The sequence below is a fragment of the Cyprinus carpio genome, chromosome A19, assembly GCF_018340385.1.
Source record: "Cyprinus carpio isolate SPL01 chromosome A19, ASM1834038v1, whole genome shotgun sequence".
NCBI lineage: Eukaryota > Metazoa > Chordata > Actinopteri > Cypriniformes > Cyprinidae > Cyprinus > Cyprinus carpio.
The window spans coordinates 3,166,312-3,190,993 of NC_056590.1; the positions used below are offsets into that span (position 1 = coordinate 3,166,312).

A 24,682-nucleotide genomic window follows, 5' to 3' on the forward strand; every position below is an offset into this window, starting at 1 on the left:
AAGCCCAATGCCATTCTCATTACCATAACATAAAAAATCAGCGTAAATCAAAACAGTAAAACATACTTTCATAATGTATAAACTCTTGATTTTTATTTGCATTACTGTAATAAAAATGAGATTTCACAATGCAGAAAATTCTTAATCATCCTTAATATATGTTCAGATGCAATATTACCCCAGAGATGTTCCTGACAGGCTTTTACCAGAAATATAACATCAGTGTTTCCCTCTGAATGCTTGCACTGAAAGATACAGCACGACTCTGTACACCAACGTCCACTTTAATATTGGTGGGAAAATACATACATGGAACAATCTTGCTTTAGGCTCATGCTGTGACTTCATTTGACAAATAAAACCAATTTACAACAGGAAGGCAAAGAAAACACATTAAGATCCTTTTTTGTCAAATCATGATGCTACTTGAGCCATGAAGAAAAAAAAAAAATGCAGGGAAAGAAAAATGTAATTCCATCGTAAAATCCACCCTCTATCTCTACCCTATGGACCATCCCCATCCCCTCTCCTCCCCTCTGATGTCCGACAGTCGCTCCGTGCCGGAGGAAATTATGTGGCGTAGCGTTTGGTCCACTGTTTGGCTATCCTGTCGTGCTCTGGTCTGTTGGTTGTGTACTGCGTGGCGATGCTTCCTACCAGAGGATCAGCTGCAGAAAAAAAAACACACGGTTAAAAACACAATCATCAACAAAACCTCCTGAGCTGCCTTGCTATCTACAGTCTACACAGTCCACTGGATGCACTGATAATGCATTTCACACATGCCATCACTTTCAGTTTTACTTTAAATTGGTTTAGGCTTGCATTTTTTTTTTTTTTTGAATAATGTTTATAATGAATGCCAGGATAATTTGTTTTATGCTTATATTTTTCATTGCTGTTCTGTTCAGAATACGGTTACATTTAAAGCTTTTGTTGTGGAGTGAGTACTGAACTATCAATACATATTTTATAATGTTTGTAAACATTTTATTTCTAGTATTTTACATTATTTCTGAACATAAAACGTGACTTACACCGATGAGATTTATTTTGTTCTCTCAAGTTTGACCCTGATACAATAAGCACATGCATTCAGGGCTCAGGCTGCGACAAAGTTTTTGTTGGCCTTTTTTCCTTGTAAGGAAAGGTGAAATCAAGTAGCTCAGACATGAGTTGAACAAAGATGTGTGCAGTTTCATACATGAGCATGAGGCGGCTGTGTCGATGCTCACACCTGTAACTGCTCTGCTGTCGTCTCGGTCAAACAGCTGGAGCTCCAGCATACTGACAAACACTGGAGCTCCAGCCCACGACCAGCGAACAAGCGCCTGCCAGCTCTAGCAGCCAACATCTCCTCAGACGAGCCGGAGCGGTGTCTTACCAGGGTTACAGTCTGTGAGGAGAGAGCAGATGGACAGCAGCACTTTGGAGATGGTGAGCGCCGGGCTCCAGTTGTCCTTCAGGATGTCCAGACAGATCACACCCTGACTGTTGATGTTGCAGTGGTAGATTCTGGTGCGAAACGTCACCTGAACACATCAGAACAGCACAACAGTCTTTAAGAGACTCTCTTAAGAATAAGCCCTTGTGTTCATTCATTACTGATTGCTCTTTACTCATTTAGTCCTAAACCAGAGGCTTTTGTACAAACCCTCACTTCCTTCTTTACAGCCCCGTTTCATGACTGTCATAGACACTTACAGGTGAACACTGTAAAGCCTCAGCTCAAGGAATTACAAGTTGTTTTTTTTTCATCAATTTAATAATTGAATAATTTGGTTGAACGATTTCATAATCCGAAAGATTAGAAGTCCCAACCTAATTTTGAGAGTGAGTCACTCTCCAGTACAGAAAACACAGAACCTGTGTGTGTGTTAACCCTTACCTCAATGACACAAGATACTGAATGTGTAGTGTAGGTGTGTTTACATGCATTTGACAGCAGCTTCCAGCGAGGCTCAACCAATCAGAATTCAGAGTCAAACCATGATACAAAGCTTCTATTCTCACTATCATTAACTGTCACTATAGTTACAAGTATTTCCATTTGCTGTTGTACAAACAGGGCAATGTATATAACTAGATAACTAGATGTGACAACGCAGAGAATGAACAGTGAAAGCAATAGAAGCGTGTGCGTTATACCAGGCATAATTAAGTGTGAAAGAACGGACGGAAACATATCTTTTTTAAACAAATTAGGCCAACTATTAGGCCATTCATATTCTTTTGGTTTCTCTACTCAAGATTTTAAAATGGCAAAAGCGATGAAAACACAAGTATCAATAATCAGCACCAGCAAGTACCAAAACTGAAAGTATCGGTATCATAGAAAAAGTGGCATTAGAATTATCAGAATTTAAAATAACTATTGCAATATCTGTTAAAATGTAATTTATTCCTGTGATGCAAAGGTAAATTTTCACTGCAGTCTTCAGTGTCACATGATCTTCAGAAATAATTCTAATATGCCGATTTGCTGCTTAAGAAACATTTCTGATTATTATCAATGTTGAAAAGAGTTGCTTCATATCTTTGTGGATGCATCTTCAGGACTTTTAGATGGGGGAAAAAAAGTTTCAAAGAACTGCACTTATTTGAAATAGAAATAGTCTTTCCTTTCACTTTTGATCAATTTAATGCCTCCCTGCTTAATCAAAAGTATTAATTATTAAAAAAAAAAAAAAGTTTCAATCCTACTGACCCCAAACCTTTGAATTGTAATTTGTAAGTGAAAACGTCTGTCCATCCCCAAAACTAACTGTGACTATCTGCGAGCCAGTTCTGACCTTGGGTGGTTTGAAGGGGTAGTCTGGTGTGAAAGCGATGTCCAGGAAGAACACTCCTCCCTCATACACTGAACCTGGAGGACCCAGGATAGTGGACCTCCACTCGTAGATGTTGTCTCCTTTAGGACCCGCACTGAAGAACAAAAGCAGACAGGATCATTTACTCAATGATTTTGAAACTAGAAATACATCACAATTTCTTTTTAACCCCCAGGTGACCTTGTAACTTGAAGAGGTGTAATCTCACTAATAATAAATTATTAATAAAAAGGTATACAAAGGTTTATCGTTTTGAGTTAGGCTTACAGTTAAAGGGATAGAGCACCAAAAAAAAAAAAGGAAAAAAAAGTTGTCATTGTCACCAAACCTGTATGAATTTCTTTCGTACACAAAAAGAGATTTCGATATTATAGTATGGGAAAAAAATACAACGGAAGTCAATGGGACCAGAAACTGTTTAGTTACCAACATTCTTCAAAATATCAGCTTTTGTGTTCAGCAGAACAAAGAACGTTTGGTGCAGCTTGAGGGCGAGCAAATTAATGATTTTAGATCAAAATTAGTATTAAATGTGACTTGAAGTGCTGTTAAGATAATCATTTTATAGCTCAAATGTAAATGACATCATTCACACACACACACACACACACACACACACACACACACACACACACACACACACACAGTGATAGGTCTGATAGGCTGTTATCAGTACAGCACTGACTACCTTTTCTGAAAGCCTTGAAACATGTACTCAAACACACAGAGGAAGCAAGCTGCTCGATGACAAGAACTGTACAGCAGTCGACAGTCGAGTCAAAGCATTTGTGTCCTCAAATGACTCTGCTGCTGCCATCCATATTCTCTAGCAAAGTCCTGTGCAGTTTAAAATCATCAGGAAAATATGGTAAATGTTTATAGCTACATAAAAGTTGACAAGTGTGTACTGTGGATTAAACGGTCTCTTTGAATCCCAAATGAACATGCAGAACATCAGTAAGAGATCTACATCTCTTTTCTTCCCTATCATTGGGTGTGTGATATATTTCATCTACGATAATATCATAATTGTTTAAAGGGGTCATATGATGCTGCTAAAAATAACATTATTTTGTTTGGTGTAATGAAATGTGTTTATGCGGTTTAAGGTTCAAAAAACACAATTTCCACATACTGTACATTATTGTTTCTCATCTATGCCCTGCCTACTGAAACGCGTTGATTTTTACAAAGCTCATCGCTCTGAAAAGTGAGGTGTGCTGTGATTGGCCAGCTATCCAATGCATTGTGATTGGCCGAATGCCTCAAGCGTGTGATGGAAATGTTATGCTCCTTCCCACATTGTAATGCCCAGTCCAGCCGAAGCGACGAGACATAAACATAAAACCCATTATAAACGTGACATAAACATGATTTCTAGTCGTTTCCTCTTTTGGAAGGCCAAACAAAGTAGTTTTGCTTTCTCAACGAAACAGCGTCACACACCGCAGCCTTGAGTGAGTAGAGGCGGGCAGCTTGAGAACGGCACGGCCGGTGGATTCTACGAAGGAGCAACTGGTGAAACACAGTGCAAAGTTGATGCATTTCCTCAGCGACCAACACGGATCAGCTCCAGACATGACAAAGTGGATATCGTCCTCTTTTGGAAGGCCAAACAAAGTAGTTTCGCTTTCACAGTGAAACACACAGCGTATATACGACATGGCGGCGGTGGCAACAACAATACTACAACAAGAATAAAAGGTACGCCTTCTTTCTTTGCGTGAACATTTGGGTGGTGTTATGCAAATCTTCCCATATAGTGATGTAGAGATGGGGGGTGTGGTAGAACGAGCTGTTTCAGGGGGGTGTGGACGAGTCTTAACTTTTATAAAGAATATCTCTTTGGATTTGAGACTTTAGTCTTTGTAACTTTACAGATCTACTTTATTCACCAAGAGATTGTAACACTCCAAAGAGAAAGGAAAAATTGAAATCACATCATATGACCCCTTTAAACGATATGCGATTTGACATTAACGAGTATTTCGCAAAAACCAATTCACACTTACATATAATGAACAGAGTAAAGGTTATGCATATTTGGCGTGCTGTCCGCCCTGACCGCTCAGAGCTCTCTAATCACCCCCAAGAGCGTGGTACTCCCCCTGTCCGGGGAGAGGGCTCCGAGCTCGGTAATTACCCTTGAGCCCGAGGTACTCCCCCGTCCGGGGAGAGGGGTCTGAGCGCTGCGTTTAGCCTGGACCCAAGCGCACCCCACGAGTGTTGTGGTCCCTGTGCTGGGGTAGGAACGGGCTGAAGGTGAGGAGTCGGGGTGGTGGAGGGATGCTATAAGACTAGTGATAATGAAGGAAAGACTGCTTTAATTATTTATAGGGGTTCTCTCTTGTGCTGACTGGATAGATGGTGTAATTACTGATGATGGACTGGGCGTGTTAATTATCTGTGCGTGCTCCTCCTGAAATTTGTTAATAAAACATCACTTCACAAGATCACACTTACAGATAATGAACATCCAACATCACAAAATACACACAAGCCCAGTCTACTCACACTGGTCCGAGCTCTGCGTTTAGCCCGGACCCAAGCGCAACCCCAAAAATGTAATTAGAACAGGACAGCAGCCAGATACGTGCATTTATAACCCCCCAAAAAGCAAGGCTAAATGTTAGAGGGGTGCTGGACATCCTTTTGTACACGTTTGTTGTGGCGGTATCTAGGAAAAGAATTTGGCTTCTGTGGAAGCGTTCACTGCTGAAAGAGAGAGATAAAGGCTCCTGCGGGAGACGCTACTAATTGCAGCAGTAGAGAAATACAGATAGAGGTTCCTGCAGGAGCAGAAACTGCTTCGGCCACCTGAAAAGAGAAAATAGCTTCTGCAAAAGCGAGCACTGCTGCAGCAGATTAAAATACAGACAAAGGCTCCTACTGGAGCGGGAACTGCTGTGGCAGTGGGGAAATATGGAAGAGCTCCTGCGGGAGCAGATACTGCTGAGACATCTGAAAAGAAAACTCCTGTGGGAACTGCTACGGCATCTGAAGAGAGAAATGGCTTCTGCGGAAGCAGCCGCTGCTGCAGCAGATTAAAATGCAGATGAAGGCTCCTGGTGGAGCAGTACCTGCTGCAGCAGTGAGGGAATTTAGTCAAGGCTCCTGCGGTAGCAGGAACTGCTGCGGCAGTGTGGGAATTTAGGTAAGGCTCCTGCGGGAGCTGCGGCAGCAGTGGGGGAAATATGGAACAGCTCCTGCTGGAGCGGAAAATGCATCTTTTCCTCTCGTTTTGGCCTTCCAGCCTTTTTAAATGCTCTGCAGAGCGGATACATTTGAAAATGCCATTTTACGTTGTAGTATGGACTGTGGAAATAGATACTTTTGAAAACGTTGAAGTATGTTTATTATGTAACCATTAGACATGTTTATACCAGTAACGTTAATTTTGCAGTTATGTGCTATTCACTTTCATACTGTTGCTAAAGATATTTACTTTGCATGCTCTTCATATTACAGTCCTAAAAAGACGACAGAAACTTTACTCAAAATTGCCTGCTTTTAGCGACTTCACCTGAAAATTAATTAATTTGCAGCACGGCCTGCGCCGCTAGCGGAGGCAGCCTCAAACTGCGCTGTGGCTGGATGAGCCGCGGTGAAAGGCTGAGCCGCAGTGGGAAGCGAGAGAGGCTTTGCTGCAGAGAGATCTGGGGCACGGCCGGGCTCGTTGAAGGCCTGCTGCAGCGACCCAGCGCTCGATGAGAGGCAGGTCTTGTGCGGGACCATGGTGGTGTCGAGCAAAGCGAGCCCGGGGCTTTGCACGGTCTATTGGCTACAGCGTGTGGCTGGTCGAGAAGAGCAGCGGCCACGATAAAGCCTTGTGCTCGGCGGCCGTGTCTGGTGGGGTAGGAGTGATCATGGGGCCGGCAAATTGTGGCAGAGCTGAAAAAAAAATCAACGCTATAGTTCTCTTCGTTGGACAGGAAATTGGGTCTGTGATAAGATGGCAAATGGAGCGAACCGAATGCTGAAAGACTAGAGATAATGAAGGTAAGGCTGCTTTGATTATTTATAGGGGTTCTCTCTTGTGCTGATTGGATAGATGGTGTTATTACTGATGATGGATTGGCCGTGTTAATTATCTGTGCGTGCTCCTCCCGAAATTTGTTAATAAAACATCACACAAAAACACACGCAGAGACTGGACACATACACATTGAGATGTAGGTCAGACTACTGCCAAGCGCATGTAGAGTTCACGCTTACACTGCGTGACTTAGTCTATTAAAATACATTTAGAATTCCCATAAAATTCAAGATAAGGGGGCAAATATGACCACATATGACTTATGTCTTTATTTTTAAATAAGCTGATATAGTTAATTTCACACAGAGTAATTTTTTTTTCTCCAAATATCAGTATGATTGCAAATGTGATACTGATTTTAATATTGAAGTTAATATAAATTGACTTACATTCTATACACAATCACCTGTTTTTGCTGTATTTCAACAACGAAAATAGTTCCAAACAAAGCCACAGCAGAACTGTTTTGTGTCTCTGAGCAACACACGACGGTGTTTCATTACTGAATCAATCAGCCGTTTGAACGAATCAGTTGAACGAATGACTCAAAGATTCACTCTTGCAGTGATTTGTCGCCACCTACTGGCGATTTTAGGTTTATATTTAAAATATATTTTCCTTTTTTTCCCCAGAAGCATTTCAAAAACCACTACTGAACAATTTTTTTTAAAACATCAAAACATTTATGCGTTAACTGCAGGTTAACTGCATTCATATCCTGCATTAAACAGTCTGTGTGAATGCATCTAAATGCCACTTCAGATGCAGTTTCTGTGCCAACTCTGCATTGCAAACACAAATTTTGTTGATACTGATTTAATTTGATTGGTAGCCCTGTCTTACTATTTGAATTGATTGACTAAATGTAAGAATTTGACACAAAAGATGATAAATACATTAGGTTAGGAAAAAAAAATTGCCTTATAAATGTAAAAATTAACATAAAAGGTAAAAATCAATATAAACTTATTGGAAAAGTTAATTTCGGTTACTCTTGCAAACACAGAATATGAGCACAATAAAACACTCACAATTAGTAGTCGACCGATATTGGTTTTTCTGACAGCCGATGCCGATATCCTGGAAAGCAGGGGGGCCGATAGCTGATATATATATATATATATATATATATATTATTCATATTTAAGAAATTTGAAAATCATTTAACAATGGATTAAAAAATAAATGTGTAAAATAAACATACTTATACTTTAGATGACAAAGTATTTTTCACAAATAATTAATTCAATAAAAATTTAATTGAAAAGAAAGTAAACAGTAATCAACAGGGCACTCAGTATTCTGGGAAGTTTGTGTGAATTGGGAATCATATATTTTAAATAAAGCCAGGATAACACTCATTTTACATACAGCACACAGAGAAAATGACATGAATATGACAGTGGACAAATGCATAAAGCGCAGCATAATTTAAAATCACAAGTTTAAAGTTCAAAGCATTCAATTCACACGGACTGGCCATCACGCAGATAAAAATACACACTTCACAAGATCTCACAGCTGGATTCGACTAAGTTTGCAAGGTTTGTGAAATGTTCATTAGCCATTCAAAGATTTGTTTAAATAATATAAATATGTATTTGCTTAATGCTGATGTGTTATGGTGTAAGGGTGTGTGTGGGTTTTTTGCTTTTTGTTGTTTTCTCTTGTGATTTCTTCTAGGTGATGGCGTAATGAACAACACCTGTTATAGATCGGGACGTACGAATAAAAAGTGCTTCTGAGACGTGGGTCGAGGCACGTGGGAAGTGACATCATCCCATGCTGCCACTTGATCGCGCGTTGTTTGTGGATCTGTCGTCAGTAGTTAAATTGATGTGTTAATTTTAAATGTAAACCCCTAGAATTATGTAATAAAAAATATTCTTCATTATACGTTTTTGGTTTGGTCTTCGTCGTTTTTGTTGCAGTTTTGAGCTGACCGTAACAAAATGGGGGCTCGTCCGTTTCTGTTTTTTTAAGAGGAAAATATTATATTATTTCTCCCAGTTTTGTTTTCCTCTCATAGTTATGTTTTTTTCCGTTTTTTTTTTCATTCGCATAGACGAGTTAAATCACTGTGCGTTTGTTTGGATTTGTGTGGTAAAGCACGTTAGTAATTGGAAACACCTGTTTTGCGTTATCAGCAGATAAGCTGTTTGCACGCGAAGCTGCCGACAGATCTTTGTGTAGTTTGATGCTTTTGCCAGTTTGTGAAGTTTTTTCCGTCTTTTCTTCCACTTTTAATGGAAAAGGATATGGCGATGGGTGAGTAAACACTTTAACAGTTATTTGGAAACTGATTCATGCGGTTGAAGTGTTTTGCTCAAGAGTTTTGTGTAGTCTGGTATCAGCAGTTGATAATTGTAAGTTCCACGAGGACTTTGTGAAAAGCGCAAGGTTAAGTGTTAGTTTACTTCTCACATTTGTGACTTTTCCTGGTTAGGCTGAAGCAACGCTTGCGTTGACCCTTTATTATTTTAGTTTGTTATTTTTTGTGCCGACGCTGGGCTGAGGGCACTGCCGCAGATGTTGTCTCTCTTTGGTTTGTCCGAGAGAGGTCGGGCGCTGACGGTATTAGAGTGCTTAAAGTCACTTAGCTCTTGGCTGAAGTACGAAGTCTAGGGTTGAGGTAGTATTGTTAGGTAGGTGGGAAACGTCACTAAATGTGAGAAGTCTGAGTTTGTAAATATTGTAAGTTTTTTTTTCTATCTCACAATGAGTGTAGAATTGACGGATTTTTTTGAACATCCTTCTGAGGAGGGCTTTAGTCAGCTTTCTAAAAAACAGCTATTAGAGGTCGCAGACAAATTTGAAATTTCCCCTTACCACTAAAGATAAAAGTCTAAAGGAAGGACTGGGGCTGGTCATTAAGACTGCTCTGGTAAAATTAGGCATTTTGACATGTGAATTAGGAAGCCCTTTACCTCTTATAGGTGATCAGGAACAGACTAAAAAGAAATTTCCTGAAGGGACCGTTACATCACTTACATTTGAACAACAGAAACAGTTGCTGCTCTTGGAGATGGAAAAGAATAAAATGAGTCAGGAAGTTGAATTGCGTAGGTTGGATGTGGAGGCTCAGAGGTTTGCTCTGATTAGAGAGGGTAGATTAGGAAACTACGATTCAACTCCAAAAGCTTTTGATGTGGCACGTGCTCTTAAATTGATGCCAAAATTCGATGATAATGATTTGGATACTTTTTTTAATTTATTTGAGCGGTTGGCAGGTCTTATGAGGTGGGAAGATTCTGAGCAGACGCTTCTGTTACAATGTGTGTTTTTATGGTAAAGCTCAAAGAGCGTATTCCACTCTTACTGTTAGGGACAGTCAGATTTATAGTAAAGTGAAAGAAACCGTGCTAAAAGCCTATGAGTTGGTTCCAGAGGCCTATAGGCAACGATTTCGAGCTTTAAGAAAAGGGGCACAACAAACATTTACTGAGTTTGCAAGGGAGCTAAGGATTCAATTTGATCGTTGGCGCTCAGTCTCACAGGTAGAGGATTTTGATTCTCTTTGTGAGTTGTTGTTGTTGGAACAGTTTAGAAATACTTTGCCAGAAAATTTGTCTGTTTATTTAACAGAGCGAAACGTTCAGAGTGCAGAGGCTGCTGCTGTTTTAGCCGATGAATATGTGTTGACCCATAAAGATGTAAAAAGAACTAATTGGCGTCGTCCAAATAGCTCTGTGGACAATGTTTCAGTGGAGGTTCTATCTTTGCCTGCTAATGTAAAAGCTGAGAAAAAGTTAAGAGCTTTTGGTGACAAGAGTGATCAGTGTGCTTATTGCTTAAATAAGGGACATTGGAAAAAAGATTGTCCAGCCCTTAAGGCAAAAATGAACCGTACTAAATCTGATCTAAAACCTGCTCTTGCTGCTTCCTCGGTTACTACATAAGTTGAGGGGGTTGATGTAAATACTGCTCAAGGTAATTTGGTGTTGTGTAGTGATGAAAAGTTGAGTTATGCTCCTTTTATTACTGATGGTTCTGTGTCTCTGGTTGGGAGTGATGAGAAAATTCCAGTTAAAATCCTTAGGGATACTGGTGCTTCAGAGACATTTATTTTGGAGTCCGTATTACCATTTTCAGAGAGTTCCAGTACTGGGAGTGAGGTATTGATAAAAGGAATTGGTTTACAAGTTTTGTCTGTACCTTTGCACACTATGGTACTGGAATCTGAATTGATTACTGGTCAAGTTGTAGTAGGTGTGCGACCCTCTTTACCAGTGGAGGGCATCGCTGTAATCTTGGGAAATAATTTGGCTGGAGGTCGTGTATGGAGGGATGTACCACCCCCACCTATTGTAACAGATTCTCCTTCTTCTTTACTTGAACAGGTGGATGTTGATAAACAGTTTCCTGATGTGTTCGTAACGTGTACTGTTACTCGGGCAATGAGTAAAAATGTTGTCGAAAATCAGGATAAGGAACCTAGACAGATTAGAGATAGAAGGAAAGTGTTTCCTAATCTTTCTCTTCTTTTCCCTACAGTCTCTCGTCAGGAGTTGGTGGTGGCACAAAGGGAGGACCCCAGTCTGAAAGAAATGTTTTCTGAAGTGCTAGCTCCGGAAGAGGTAGCGAGTGCAATGAGTGGTTGTTTTGTTGAGGATGGCCTCCTGTTAAGAAAATTGCTATCTGGTAGGGTAGTACCCATAGGTGAGCCTTATGAACAGGTTGTTGTGCCAATGTCTCTTCGAGATACTGTGTTTGCGTTGGGCACATGGAGATGTTGTGGGGCATCTTGGGGTTAATAAAACGTACAATCATTTGTTGCGTTATTTTTTATTGGCCACAGTTAAAGAAAGATTGTAAGGAGGTTTATTAAAACCTGTTCAACCTGTCAGCTTACGGGGAAGCCAAATCAGTGCCTTAAACCGGCACCGTTATATCCCATACCTGTAATTGATACACCGTTTCAACATCTGATTATAGACTGTGTGGGTCCATTACCTCCATCTAAGTCAGGAAGTGCATATCTTCTTACTGTAATGTGCCAGAACACTAGATATCCAGCTGCCTATCCGCTTCGTTCAATCACTACCCGTGCTATTGTTAAAGCTATGACACAGTTTATTTCTGTATTTGGGATTCCAAGAGTTATTCAAAGTGACCAGGGATCCAATTTTACTTCGCATATGTTTAAGGAAGTGTTGCAGCAACTTGGTGTGAAGCAAAATCAGTCTAGTGCTTACCATCCACAAAGTCAAGGGGCTTTGGAACGCTTCCACCAAACTTTGAAGTCGTTGCTGCGGGCTTATTGTGTGGAGTTAAAGGGTGATTGGGAGGAGGGGTTGCCCTGGTTAATGTTGGCAGCTCGTGAGGTGGTTCAGGATAGTCTGGGTTTTAGTCCCAACCAGTTAGTCTTTGGTCATAAAGTGCGTGGACCATTGGCTTTATTTCATGATGGATTAAAGGAAGTATCTGACCCACCTCAGGGTTTGCTACAATATGTAGAGGGTTTCAGGCGTCGGTTATTTTTGGCTGGTCAAATGGCTAAAGAAAATTTGCTGAATAAGCAAAAGAAGATGAAGCGGTTGTTTGATAGGAACACAGAGTCTCGTGTGTTTTGTCCAGGTGACCAGGTGTTAGCTCTGTTGCCTCTTCCTACCTCTCCATTTTGTGCAAAGTTTTTGGGTCCCTATACAGTTGTACGTCAAGTTTCAGAGCAGAATTATTTGATTTCAACTCTTAAGCGGAAGCGACATTCACAGCTGTGCCATGTAAATTTGTTAAAACCTTTTTACTCTCGTTTCAGTGAGTCCGAGAAGGCTCCAGCTGCTGTGGCCATAGCATCTTCTGTGACTGAAATGGCTGAGGATGTTAAGGTACCCGAGGATGGTATTTTACAGCCTCGGCTTAACAATTCTGAAACCTTAAAGAAACTGGATGAGTTTGTTAAACACTTGCCTTTTAAGCAGAGAGATGAATTGTCGTCTTTAATTTCAGATTTTCCTATGTTGTTTTCAGATTCTCCTTCTCGTACTAATGTGATAGAACATGATATAGATGTTGGTGACGCCAAGCCAATACGCCAGCATTTTTATCGGGTTTCTTTGGAAAAACAACACCATCTTGAGTCTGAAATAAAATACATGATTAAGAATAACATCGCTAAACCTTCTTTTTCAAGTTGGGCATCACCTTGTTTATTGGTGGGAAAGCCAGATGGTACGTACCGATTCTGTACTGACTATCGGAAGCTTAACAATATTACAAAACCAGATTCGTTCCCTTTGCCCAGGATGGAAGATTGTGTAGATGCGGTTGGCTCTGCTCTGTATGTTAGTAAATTTGATTTACTCAAAGGATATTGGCAAGTGCCTTTAACCACTCGTGCACAGGAGATTGCTTCATTTATTACTCCTTCTGGACTATATTCTTATTCAGTAATGAGTTTTGGCCTTAGAAATGCACCAGCTACTTTCCAACGCTTAATGAACCGTGTAACTTCTGGTTTGGATGGATGTGCTGTTTACTTAGATGATGTGGTTGTGTATAGTGATTCATGGGAACAACACATTGTACGTATTCGAGCACTTTTTGAGCGATTAGCTGAACCTAAGCTCACAGTCAACTTGGCCAAGTGTGAGTTGGCCAAGGCGACTGTGACTTATTTGGGGAAAGTACTTGGGCAGGGAAATGTACGTCCTGTGCGAGCTAAGGTACTGGCAATAGATAATTTTCCGCCACCAAATACAAAACGAGAGCTTATGCGGTTTTTGGGAATGGTGGGCTATTACAGGAGTTTTTGTTCAAATTTTTCTTCAGTGGTAGCCCCCCTGACCGATTTATTGAAGAAGAGTGTGAAATTTGAGTGGTCCTTGCAATGTAAACAAGCATTTGACAATGTCAAACTGTTGCTTAGTACGGCACCTGTTTTGGCTGCGCCTCGGATTGGATACCCGTTCCAGATTCAGGTTGATGCCAGTCAAGTTGGGGCCGGAGCTGTCTTATTACAAACTGATGAACATGGAATAGAAAGACCAGTTTGTTATTTCTCCAGGAAGTTTAGGGCTCACCAGTTGCATTATTCTACTATTGAAAAGGAGGCATTGGCATTGATCTGGGCTTTGCAGTTTTTTGAAGTTTATTTGACTAGTGGCACTTTTCCGATTGTGGTGTTTTCAGACCACAATCCACTTACTTTTTTACATTCTTTGCAGAGCCCAAATCAGCGCCTTATACGCTGGTCTCTTTTTCTGCAGCCGTATCCATTAGAGATTCGACAAATAAGGGGTGTCGAGAATGTGTTGGCCGATGCCTTGTCTCGGGCTCCATGTGAGAATCTGGATACCTGATTTAAAAAACTTGTATGACTGTGACTGACTTGTTTTCGTAGGTGGCCGAGAGTTGCCGTGGTTCCAGTTACAAGTGAGGCCTTTTTGAGAACATCTGGTACATTGTAACCCTTATTTTTTCTGATTAATATAGGTCCTTTACAAGGATCCTATATCTTAAAGGGGGAGGTGTTATGGTGTAAGGGTTGTGTGGGTTTTTTGCTTTTTGTTGTTTTCTCTTGTGATTTCTTCTAGGTGATGGCGTAATGAACAACACCTGTTATAGATCGGGACGTACAAATAAAAGTGCTTCTGAGACGTGGGTCGAGGCACGTGGGAAGTGACATCATCCCATGCTGCCACTTGATCGCGCGTTGTTTGTGGATCTGTCGTCAGTAGTTAAATTGATGTGTTAAATTTTAAATGTAAACCCCTAGAATTATGTAATAAAAAATATTTTTCATTATACGTTTTTGGTTTGGTCTTCGTCGTTTTTGTTGCAGTTTTGAGCTGACCAACCGTTCTATCTGATTATGCTTAATGCTGATGGCAAACGAGAAAGTATTATAATGTTTGCCTTTCTATTATTAATAATATAAAAGCAATCGTTATAATACATTTTGTATACATTAATTCCTTCGTTTAACCGTTCTATCTGATTATTAGACAGACTTCTATCTGTATTAGTCAGAACTTTTAACAACGACAGTAAACGAGGGAGAATGTGAGCACTGTGTGCTCAGGTGCTGCCTTTCTCAGTGCCGTCAAAATAAAAGTCCCGCCTCGAACACATTGGCCAAGCAGAAAAACTTATCATCCGATGCTGATATTTGAAAAATGCCTTGGCGATATATCGGTCGACCACTACTCACAATAGCATGCCAAAATACCAGCACAATAACACACTCCGCAAAATATTGTCTAATTATCGTTATCGTCAAAATTCCAGAAAATATCAAGATATATATTTTTGTCACTATCGCACTCCCCTTGGCAGGACTTGATTTTGTCTATCAGGAATAAAATGCGTATCAATATATTGATTCTATGCATCAGGTCTTAAAGTGACAGCAGCCTCAAAGAATTGTGAAATTCCACTGCTACCTAAAATTTTGATATCATAGTAACCTAATTTCCGGCAAAATATACTCGTAGCCTTTCTTGAATATGGTATTCATCCATTTGGGAGGAAGAATACAGTTGGTTTCCAGTTCCCTACTATTTTTGGTAAATGTATATAGGCAGTGTACTTATTTGCAAGAATAAAGAAAGGCTTTTTTAAGCCTTGCTAGCAATTACTGTGGTTTCAGACTAGAGCTGCTACATAACAGTGTGAATGTGCTTATAGTATCTCTTTAAAAAAGAGACAATAAACAGAATAGAGGAAAAGCACTTTGATTTTAGCAACAGAAGAAGAATATTAACACGTGCAAACCACAGCTGAAAGAATATTAAAATATTAAATTATGGATCTGAAACTTCATAGCAGCATAAAAGTTGGCCAAACATACCTGGCCCTCTGTGTTTTCAGAGCAGTGCAAATAATCAGACCTAAATATATAACAAAAATAATCAGAGGCAAATTTAGCTTTTTTCCATAACCAAACTTGCCTTTCCGGTGACCGTATTTGGCAGCAAAGATTCACACAAACCGTTCCTGTGTCAGCGTCTGAGCGTAACAGCCATGAGATGAGTGCATCAAACCGGCCCCGTGTCATTTCCACTTGGACTCATGCTTCATAACAGAAGCATCTCAACAGCTGAATGCAACCGCACACAGGAGGCACTGTCTGAACACACACACACACACACACAGTGTTTGGACGTGTCAGGGGTCCGTCACACTGCTGCGACTGCCTTTCAGTTCAGTAACACAGGCGTCTTTTCTGCATGCAGCCAGAGATAAACAGCTCACAGTACACAGACACACAGTTATTCCAGAGGAGCTGAAGCTTCAGCTTGTTATAAAAAAAAAAAAAAAACAATAATGCAATGGGGAAGTCAATTTCAGCTATTTTATTTTTCAATTACCATTATTGCACTACATGACTTATAATATTACAGTTCAAATGTTTGTGGTTAGTACGATTTTCTATGACTTCTATTCAGCAAGGATGTTTTAAATGAATCATAAATTACCGTAAAAACATTTATAATGTTAGCAAAATATTTCTATTTCAAATAAATGATGTTCTTTTGAACTTTCTATTCAAAGAATCTATCTATCTATCTATCTATCTCTCTCTCTCTATATATATATATATATATATATATATATATATATATAATATATATATATATATATATATAGATATATATATATATATATATATATATATATATATATATTATATATATATATATTATTTTTTTTTTTTTAGATTAATGATACACAAGTAATAATAAAACGTAATATTTCACAATGTTGCCATTTTACTGTATTGTTGATCAAACAAATGCAACTCTTTCAAAAACATAATAATAATCCACAGGAACCAGTTGAGTCCTCTGCACAATGTGACTTTACTGCAACCTGGGGATAGTTCACACCCAAAAATGAAAATTATGTCATTAATGACTCACCCTCATGTCGTTCCAACCCGTGAGACCTCCGTTCATCTTCGGAACAACAGTTTAAGATATTTTAGATTTAGTCCGAGAGCTTTCTGTCCCTCCATTGAAGAATGTATGTACGGTATACTGTCCACGTCAGAAAGGGTATAAAAAACATCTTCAAAGTAGTCCATGTGACATCAGAGGGTCCGTTAGAATTTTTTGAAGCATCGAAAATACATTTTTTGGTCCAAAAATATCAAAAACTAACGACTTATTCAGCATTGACTTCTCTCTCCCGGGTCCTGTTATGAGCGCGCCGTTCACAGCACATCCGGTTCGCGAACGAATCACTCGATGCAACCGATCTTCTTGAAACAGTTCACCAAATCGAACTGAATCGTTTTTGAAAACGGTTCACGTCAACAATAAGCATTAATCCACAAATGGACTTAAGCTGTTAACTTTTTTAACATGGCTGACATCCCCTCTGAGTTCAAATAAACCAATATCCGGAGTAATCATTTACTCAAACAGTACACTGACTGAACCGGCCAGATAACGAACGAAACATTGACTCGTTCTCGAGTCAAGAACCGTTCTGTCGGACGCGTGCGATTTCGAGAACCGAGGAGCTGATGATACTGCGCATGCGTGATTCAGCGTGAAGCAGACTGACACACAGCGCGTCTGAACCGAACTGGTTCTTTTGGTGATTGATTCTGAACCGATTCTGTGCTAATGTTATGAGCGCGGGTAAACGAAGGCTTGAATCAAGGGCAATCATCACCAATGAAGTCATTACGTGATACTAGCGCAAAAAGAACTGGGTGAAACGTTTTTACGGCAACCGTTTTATGAATCAAACTGTCCGAAAGAAACCGGTTCGCGGAGAAGAACAGAACTTCCCATCACTACCGTGATCCGAAAAACGCGATGCAACAGGTTCTTGACTCGAGAACGAGTCAATGTTTCGTTCGTTATCGGCTCGGTTCAGTCAGTGTACTGTTTGAGTAAATGAATTACTCCGGGATAATAGTTATTTGAACTCAGAGGGAGTGTCAGCCAGTAAAAAAGTTAACAGCTTAAGTCATTGGTTGATTAATGCTTATTGTTGACGGCGAACCGTTTTCAAACGATTCAGTTCGATTGGTGGTGAACTGGTCAAAGAAGATCCGGTTACATCGGAGTGAAACTGGATATCACTTAAACTGCACACCAGGGAGAGAAGTCAATGCTGAATAAAGTTAGTTTTTGGATATTTTGGAAAAAAGTTATGTTCGTTAACGATTCTTCAAAAAATTCTAAAACATATGATGTCACATGGACGACTTTGAAGATGTTTTTATTACCTTTTCTGGACCTGACACGTATACCGTAACATACAGTCTCAATGGAGGGGACAGAAAAGCTCGTCCGGACTAAAATCTAAAAAATCTTAAACTGTTTAGCCCGGAGGTATCACGGTGTTTGGAACGACATGAGGGTGAGTCATTAAATGACATAATTTACAATTTTGTGGTGAACTATCCCTTTAAATCCACAGGTTGACCATCCTCTGCCAACAATGTGACTTTACTGCAACCTGGAATTGAACTAGTTTTTTGTCACGGATTGGAATGTGGGGAAACTTAAAGTTGACTTTATTGATACTATCAAAACTGAACTGAGCTGGATGATGACATCACTGATTCAACTGATTAGAAAGCCTTTAACTGAAAATTAGTGTTACTCCATTTTGCATTAGTGACACATCTATTTTTCCTATGGACTACTGTATAAAGTGTGTGAAATCTGTAAACCGCTATAAATAATGGTGACTTTTTTTTCTGAAATCAAATATAACAGTAAACAAAGTAAAACTGTTCACTCACTTTTTTTTTTTTTAGTATTTTGAAAATTTTATTTTTTCTGCAAGCAAAAAGCCTTGGAATCTTACTTTGCGTTCATGTTAAATGACCTGTTGTGAAAAGCGTAAGCTGGTTTTACATGCATGCAGTGCATATTTATTTTGGTGCCCATATTAACAGGTTACAGTCACACAGTGTCTGTGTGAGAGGTTTGATTGTGTGCAGCAGGAGCCTAGTTTTGCTCATAACACACAAAACACTTTTAAAATGCGGTATAATGACATTCATCAAAATGGTTTCCGAAAAAAATGGCTGTCGTGTAAATCCAATGTGTTGCAATTCAGCAGCTGTAACTGACTGATATAGGATAAAGCTATATTGAATTACAATAATCAGTTTTTTTAATATTTAAGATAATTTGTTATAAACCTCATTATTTTACTCCATACTATTTCACACTGCTTGTGTGTGATGTGAAACACAGCCTCATGTTCTTCTATATCATAAATACCCAAGCAGTCACTATCATCTGAGCGATAACATGTAAAATGATGGAGACAACCCATTTCATTTCATCACGTTTTTCATTACTAATCATTTGGCACTCGACTGAGAACAGCAAGGTGTTCACATCATCACCAAACATCAATCAATCATGCAAACAACAGCTCAGCTTAGTACAGCGCCGAGAGAATCACTTCAAGTCTGTCAGATACTCCAGCAGCGAGATCAACTTCTTTTAACTTCAGGGCCTTACGTCTGTTATCAGAATTCCTCAGCGTCTTCAGATGCAACGCGGCTGCTCTCTTTACTGAAGTTTACAGTAAAAACCCCTAAGCACTGCAGCTCTCAAACGGGTTCTGCTTGTCCTGCGACAGTCTCCAAGCTTACATCTATAAACACACACACACACACACACACTCACAATACTTGTGACAACACCAAAGGTCACAGGAACCTCTGGAGTGTTTACAATGCTTCCTTTCGCCTTGAGACACAACACATACCCCAGTCATGTGACAAGGCCAGCAGTCTGATGTCTGAGCAGAAAAACAACAACAACTCTAGAGTAATAACACATATTAAACAACAGAGAAAGACTTGTGCGAAGGCAAACACTATTTAATTCATCATGTGGTTTGCTTAGAGGAGCTGTCACTTTTCTGTGCCATTGGATTCATGGTTTTCACTCCGTGGACAAGCAAATAAGCAACTCCTCTGTCAGACATCTGAAAGCCGGATGTATTTGTATCAGATAAACAGGCATGTGTGAATGTAGTGTGACTTTTGCTGATAAAAATATGAGGAGATCTTGAGGAGACATTGCACATTTACATACACGACCGACATGGTAACAACACAAGGCTGGTTGAAAATCGGTCAACTTCTCTGTTCACACCCAGACAAATTTTGGAGAGAAATTCAGTGCATTATAACTTAGAAGAACAATCGTAAATGCACTTGTTCAGACTGACGCCAACATTCTCCTGCTGTTGAGGTTTTAATCTCTTTTAATTGCACTGCAAATAAAGCTGGCCAGCTTTTGGTCACATGCCCAGAGCCGCTGCTGTTGCATAAAACTATGCGTGCAAAAATCTGAACGGCTGATTGAAAACATGTAAATACTGTTTGATTTCCTTTCATGTGTGAGACGAGTGGGTGTCAACAACAAAGTTGCTTAGTCTTTTGTGCACTGGGGACAACCAGGATAGTACTGAGAGGATTTGCTTGCTTTATTTATTGAGCCCGTCTGCCGAAAATCAGGCCGAATTTGAATGCATTTGTGTTCATCCTCACAAACATCTAGCAAGAGCCACACAACCACACAGATGTACTGGATTTTTTTTTTTTTGCCCATCATGCAAATATCAATGTTCAAATCAATTCAAAATCTGCTGTGGCGTCTCACAAGTGTGCACACTAGACGAGTGTCATCGTTGGCTACAACCTGAACCATTTTGTTCAAGACTTCAAATATGAAAGAGTAGCACAAGCCTTAGTGGTGCAGCATGTGTTTGGCTTTAGCAAACGCTGCTAATAAATCAAGATGAGAGAGAAGAAAGCCACGGTGGGGGGGGGGTGATGTGATAAAAGAGCGAGTCAGACATGTAAGAGAACGCAAGCGCTGAAGTGTATAAACAGATGCTAAAGATGACGAGTGGTTTTAAAGACGAGGAGTGTCAGCTGTGCAGCTCTGAGTCAGGTACGATTACCTTCAGATACAGACGGCTGCGGGCGCACAGTAAAAGCAGCATTAGCCTCCCATCCATAATCACTCATTTGAGTTTATTAGATAATTGAGGTCAGAGGTAAAGGTCAAAGCTCTGGACGACAGACTCATCAAAACACATCGCACTAATGGCGCTTTTCCACTGCACGGTACGGCTCGCCTTAAAGGTGGGGTGAGTGATGACTGGTAGCCAATGTTGATATTTCAAATCACCAAAACAAACACACGCCTACCCCAAAAGGGTCTCGCCCTGTTTTGATAGCTCCGCCCCACACATACGTACGCAATGATTATGGCGGAATCCGATTTTTTTAGCCCAACAAAATTTCATTTATTTATTATTTATTTTGTGAGCTGGTCAAGTTCAAATCTGAGCTATCTGCCCATCTAGAAAAACTCTTTTACTGGAGCACGAGCCTCTGTGGAAACAGTCCAATATTACTGATAACTCCTGGTCTGATGACACACAACCGTATTCTGACCAGGGAATCACTGTCATTTATGGTGTTTTTGCAATCGTGTCCTTCGTGTGTTTCTATTAGCTTATTAGAATCAGAACTAACGTCTGATTCACAAATACACCACACTTGTGATCCAATTTGGTCTAGCGGGTTTGCAAAAATGGTTCATGAATCAGTTTGATTCATTTGGACAGTTCACTCACACACCGAGTTGTTTGCCACATTTCCCTACACCACAATAGTAACAGGAGGCTTCATAGAATCGAAAACAAATTTTTTTTGGACATTTACCAAAAATACAGCTCGCTGGAGGAAATAAAAGACGCAAACGTCTTTCACTGTTTCACAGCGATGAAGCAGCTCTTACTGTGTGTGCAGACTGGGAACAACTCTGTACTTCAGGTAATAATCCAAATATTGGGACTTTTTTAATGGGGCCTGTATTCCAGCCGCTCTCTGACCTCTTTGAATGAGTTGTGTAAATGCACTTCGACATGCAACTGATGCCAACCACAGAAATTAGAGAGCCAGAGGAAATGCTGCAACAGCTACAGCCCAGACCACAGTTAAAGCACGCTCACGTTTGCCATTGCTCTGTGAAATTACATGGGCGAATTTCAGTCATTTTAATAGGAATCCATGCAATCTCTTTGCATCAGGGTGAAAAAGCTCCTTACGCAGATTTCACTTGACACACACAAAGTCGCCACCTTCACTAACAGAAATGTGTGTGAGATGTGCTTCATAGTTACACTATTGACCTTTTTCCCGGCAAATCACAGCTAAATTTTGCTAATGTCACAGCACCATCTTTGCTGCAGGCAGCAGATCCCACATGAAGTTTGTTGCTTTATGGTTCATGCACGCAGAAAATTTAAAAGAGATGCGAAGCATTTCCTCACCTGCAGTTTGGTGGCGGGTCCAACATGATGTCAGCCAGCTCTTTCTGAATCCTGAAAAAGAGACACACGATTGAATGATTCCCATGAATATCTCTGAACTCTGACATCCAAATAAATCTCAATAAAGTACTGTGGAAGCAAATGACTTCTATATCAAAACCTAACAAGCTGCTTGCCTGAACAGCAATTCTAGGTAACATGGGTTCATCTGGATACCTATGACGGCCAAAAATGCGGTCTAGAAGCATGTTTGATCATATCAGTCATGAGTTTTGGAGTAAAGCTCTTTCAAAGTAAAAGCTGCTGCCTGAAAGCTCAAAAAACACACACCACACTGTCTGACAAGATAACAGTATGCCATGAAGGTGTCTAACGAATGAAGCATACTGTCTACTAATAAGCCTTCATTTTGGGGAAGTCGTGGCCTAGTGGTTAGAGAGTTTGACTCCTAACCCTAAGGTTGTGGGTTCGAGTCTCAGGCCGGCAAAACCATGACTGAGGTGCCCTTGAGCAAGACACCGAACCCCCAACTGCTCCCCGGGCGCCGCAGCATAAATGATACCCACTGCTCCGGGTGTGTGTTTCTCCCTGTGTGTGTGTTCACTGCTGTGTGTGTTCACTTTGGATGGGTTAAATACAGAGCATGAATTCTGAGTATGGGTCACCATACTTGGCTGTATGTCACGTCACGTCACGTCATTTGGTTGGTTTTCAAATGCTGCCTATGATATCCCACAATCCTGTGTGTGTGCAGTTCTGTGTTCGATGAAAGAATAAAAATCAAAAAGCATGATAGCAACCAATCAACAATCCAGCAGCTCCTCCGATAATTAATAGAGCATCCTCGAAATACTGTTGGTTATGTTTTAAGTGAACGTAAACACTTGAGAAAGAAATCAGACGTGTATCGTTATATTGGATGCATTGTCTGCAGTCGGGGTCCTTTATGTTACTCTAAAAAACTAAAAGAGAGAAAATCACTCGCTACTCTTTACTGAATTAATTTGTAGTTATAACAAGAATTCATCTATATTAAGTTTATACACCGAAGACTACGCAATGATGTTTTACATTAGATTATTAGTTTTCTGTACACTCTAAAAAAAAAAAAAATGCTGGGTTGTTTGAACCCAACTTTGGGTTAAATATGGACTTACCCAACCGCTGAGTCTAAATTACATTTTGAACCCAAAAGTTGGGTTCAAACAACGCAGTATTTTTTAGAGTGCACCTAGACATCTACAAACTGAAACATTGCTTAAGTTGTGTCTTTGTTCTATTTATTTATTTATTTGTGCTATTTTCACACAAAACCCGCCGCCTTGGCCTTGGCTTCGGGACACGGCCCGGATCCGTCCTCACGCTCACCTCTTGGCGCTGGTGGACAGGAGTTTGGAGGTCTTGCTCATGTTGGCTTTGCTGTCTCTCTTTTTCCCAGGTGTGTCTTTCTCCTGCTGCTGATGGCTGGAGGAAGAGGAGGATGAACCTGAGCTGGCACGCGAGTCCTCATCCGACATCCCGATCTATGAAAGACACACACACACACACACACAGAGAGACACTGAGTGAGTGTAGCGCAGACGCAGGCATGTAACACTGTAACACTGCATCACTGTAACCATGCATCGATGGGTAACGTCTGCAGGCGCGGGTTTGACCTTTAACTCCAGATCAACAACACGACGCGACCCTGCGTGCGATTGCTCCGCATTTCAGCTTAGAATAACCGCAGAACGATCAGACGCGAGTCCGTCGCTTTTCTTTGATCGCACAGAGCCGAATCAGTCCGCGCGCGATCATGACACGACGTTAAACCGAATGTAGTCGAGCACGAGCACGACTCGACAAACTCCAGCTTCACACCATCCCACGAACGCGGTGAACGGATCAGTAATGTGTCATCAGCTCTGGAGGCTCGTAGTTCGCCGCCGATGGAGAAATGTTTCGGACCCTTACCGTACAGGCGAGAATAATGGCGTCGTAACGCGCCGCTGGTGGAAATATAATGGAAATGTGAGGCATATTGTGAGGTTTGAAGGGCTGTGTACCTCTCTTTGTGTCGGTGTGTGTCCGTGGACGCGCGTGTCTCTCAGAGCGGAAGTGCTGCTGCTGCTGCAGACACACACACACACACACACACACACACACCCACACACACACACATTTACTTAGCTATCTAAATGGGGACATTACATAGACTTCTATTGTTTTTATATAAAGAGAGTTACACACTGTTTACCATAAACCCAGCCCTGACCCTACCCCTCACAGAAAACTTTCTGCATTTTTACAATTTCAGAAAAACTTTGTTTAGCCTACTTTATTTTTATAATAGCTTTACAAATGAGGACGTCCTCAAATGGAGGTTTTTGGCGATTTTGACAGGTTTTGCTCACTTTTGGGTACAAATAAAAAAATAAAATAAATAAATAAATGTGTCCCCAAAATATGGTTGAGTAGGAACACACACACACACACACAGAGAGAGAGAGAGACACCACACACACACACACACACACACACACACCACGCACAAAAA

At 40.5% G+C, this 24,682-nt stretch overlaps 1 protein-coding gene across 3 annotated transcripts; it reads right to left on the reverse strand.

Moving 5' to 3' along the window:
- Positions 1 to 71: 71 nt before the first annotated feature.
- Positions 72 to 24,300, reverse strand: LOC109098921 (ubiquitin-conjugating enzyme E2 E1). 3 transcript variants are annotated; one of them, XM_042776072.1, is made up of 6 exons: positions 24,192 to 24,300; positions 23,512 to 23,666; positions 22,144 to 22,194; positions 2,793 to 2,925; positions 1,385 to 1,532; positions 72 to 668 (listed from the first exon to the last, which is right to left on the reverse strand). In XM_042776072.1, the coding sequence occupies exons 2-6, from the start codon at positions 23,658 to 23,660 to the stop codon at positions 571 to 573; spliced, it is 579 nt and encodes a 192-aa protein (XP_042632006.1). In that variant the 5' UTR covers positions 23,661 to 23,666; positions 24,192 to 24,300; the 3' UTR covers positions 72 to 570. The 3 variants fall into 3 exon arrangements, with proteins under 3 accessions (XP_042632006.1, XP_042632005.1, XP_042632007.1); XM_042776071.1 differs by having other exon boundaries at positions 24,100 to 24,232; XM_042776073.1 differs by lacking the exon at positions 24,192 to 24,300 and adding an exon at positions 23,802 to 23,960.
- Positions 24,301 to 24,682: the final 382 nt, after the last annotated feature.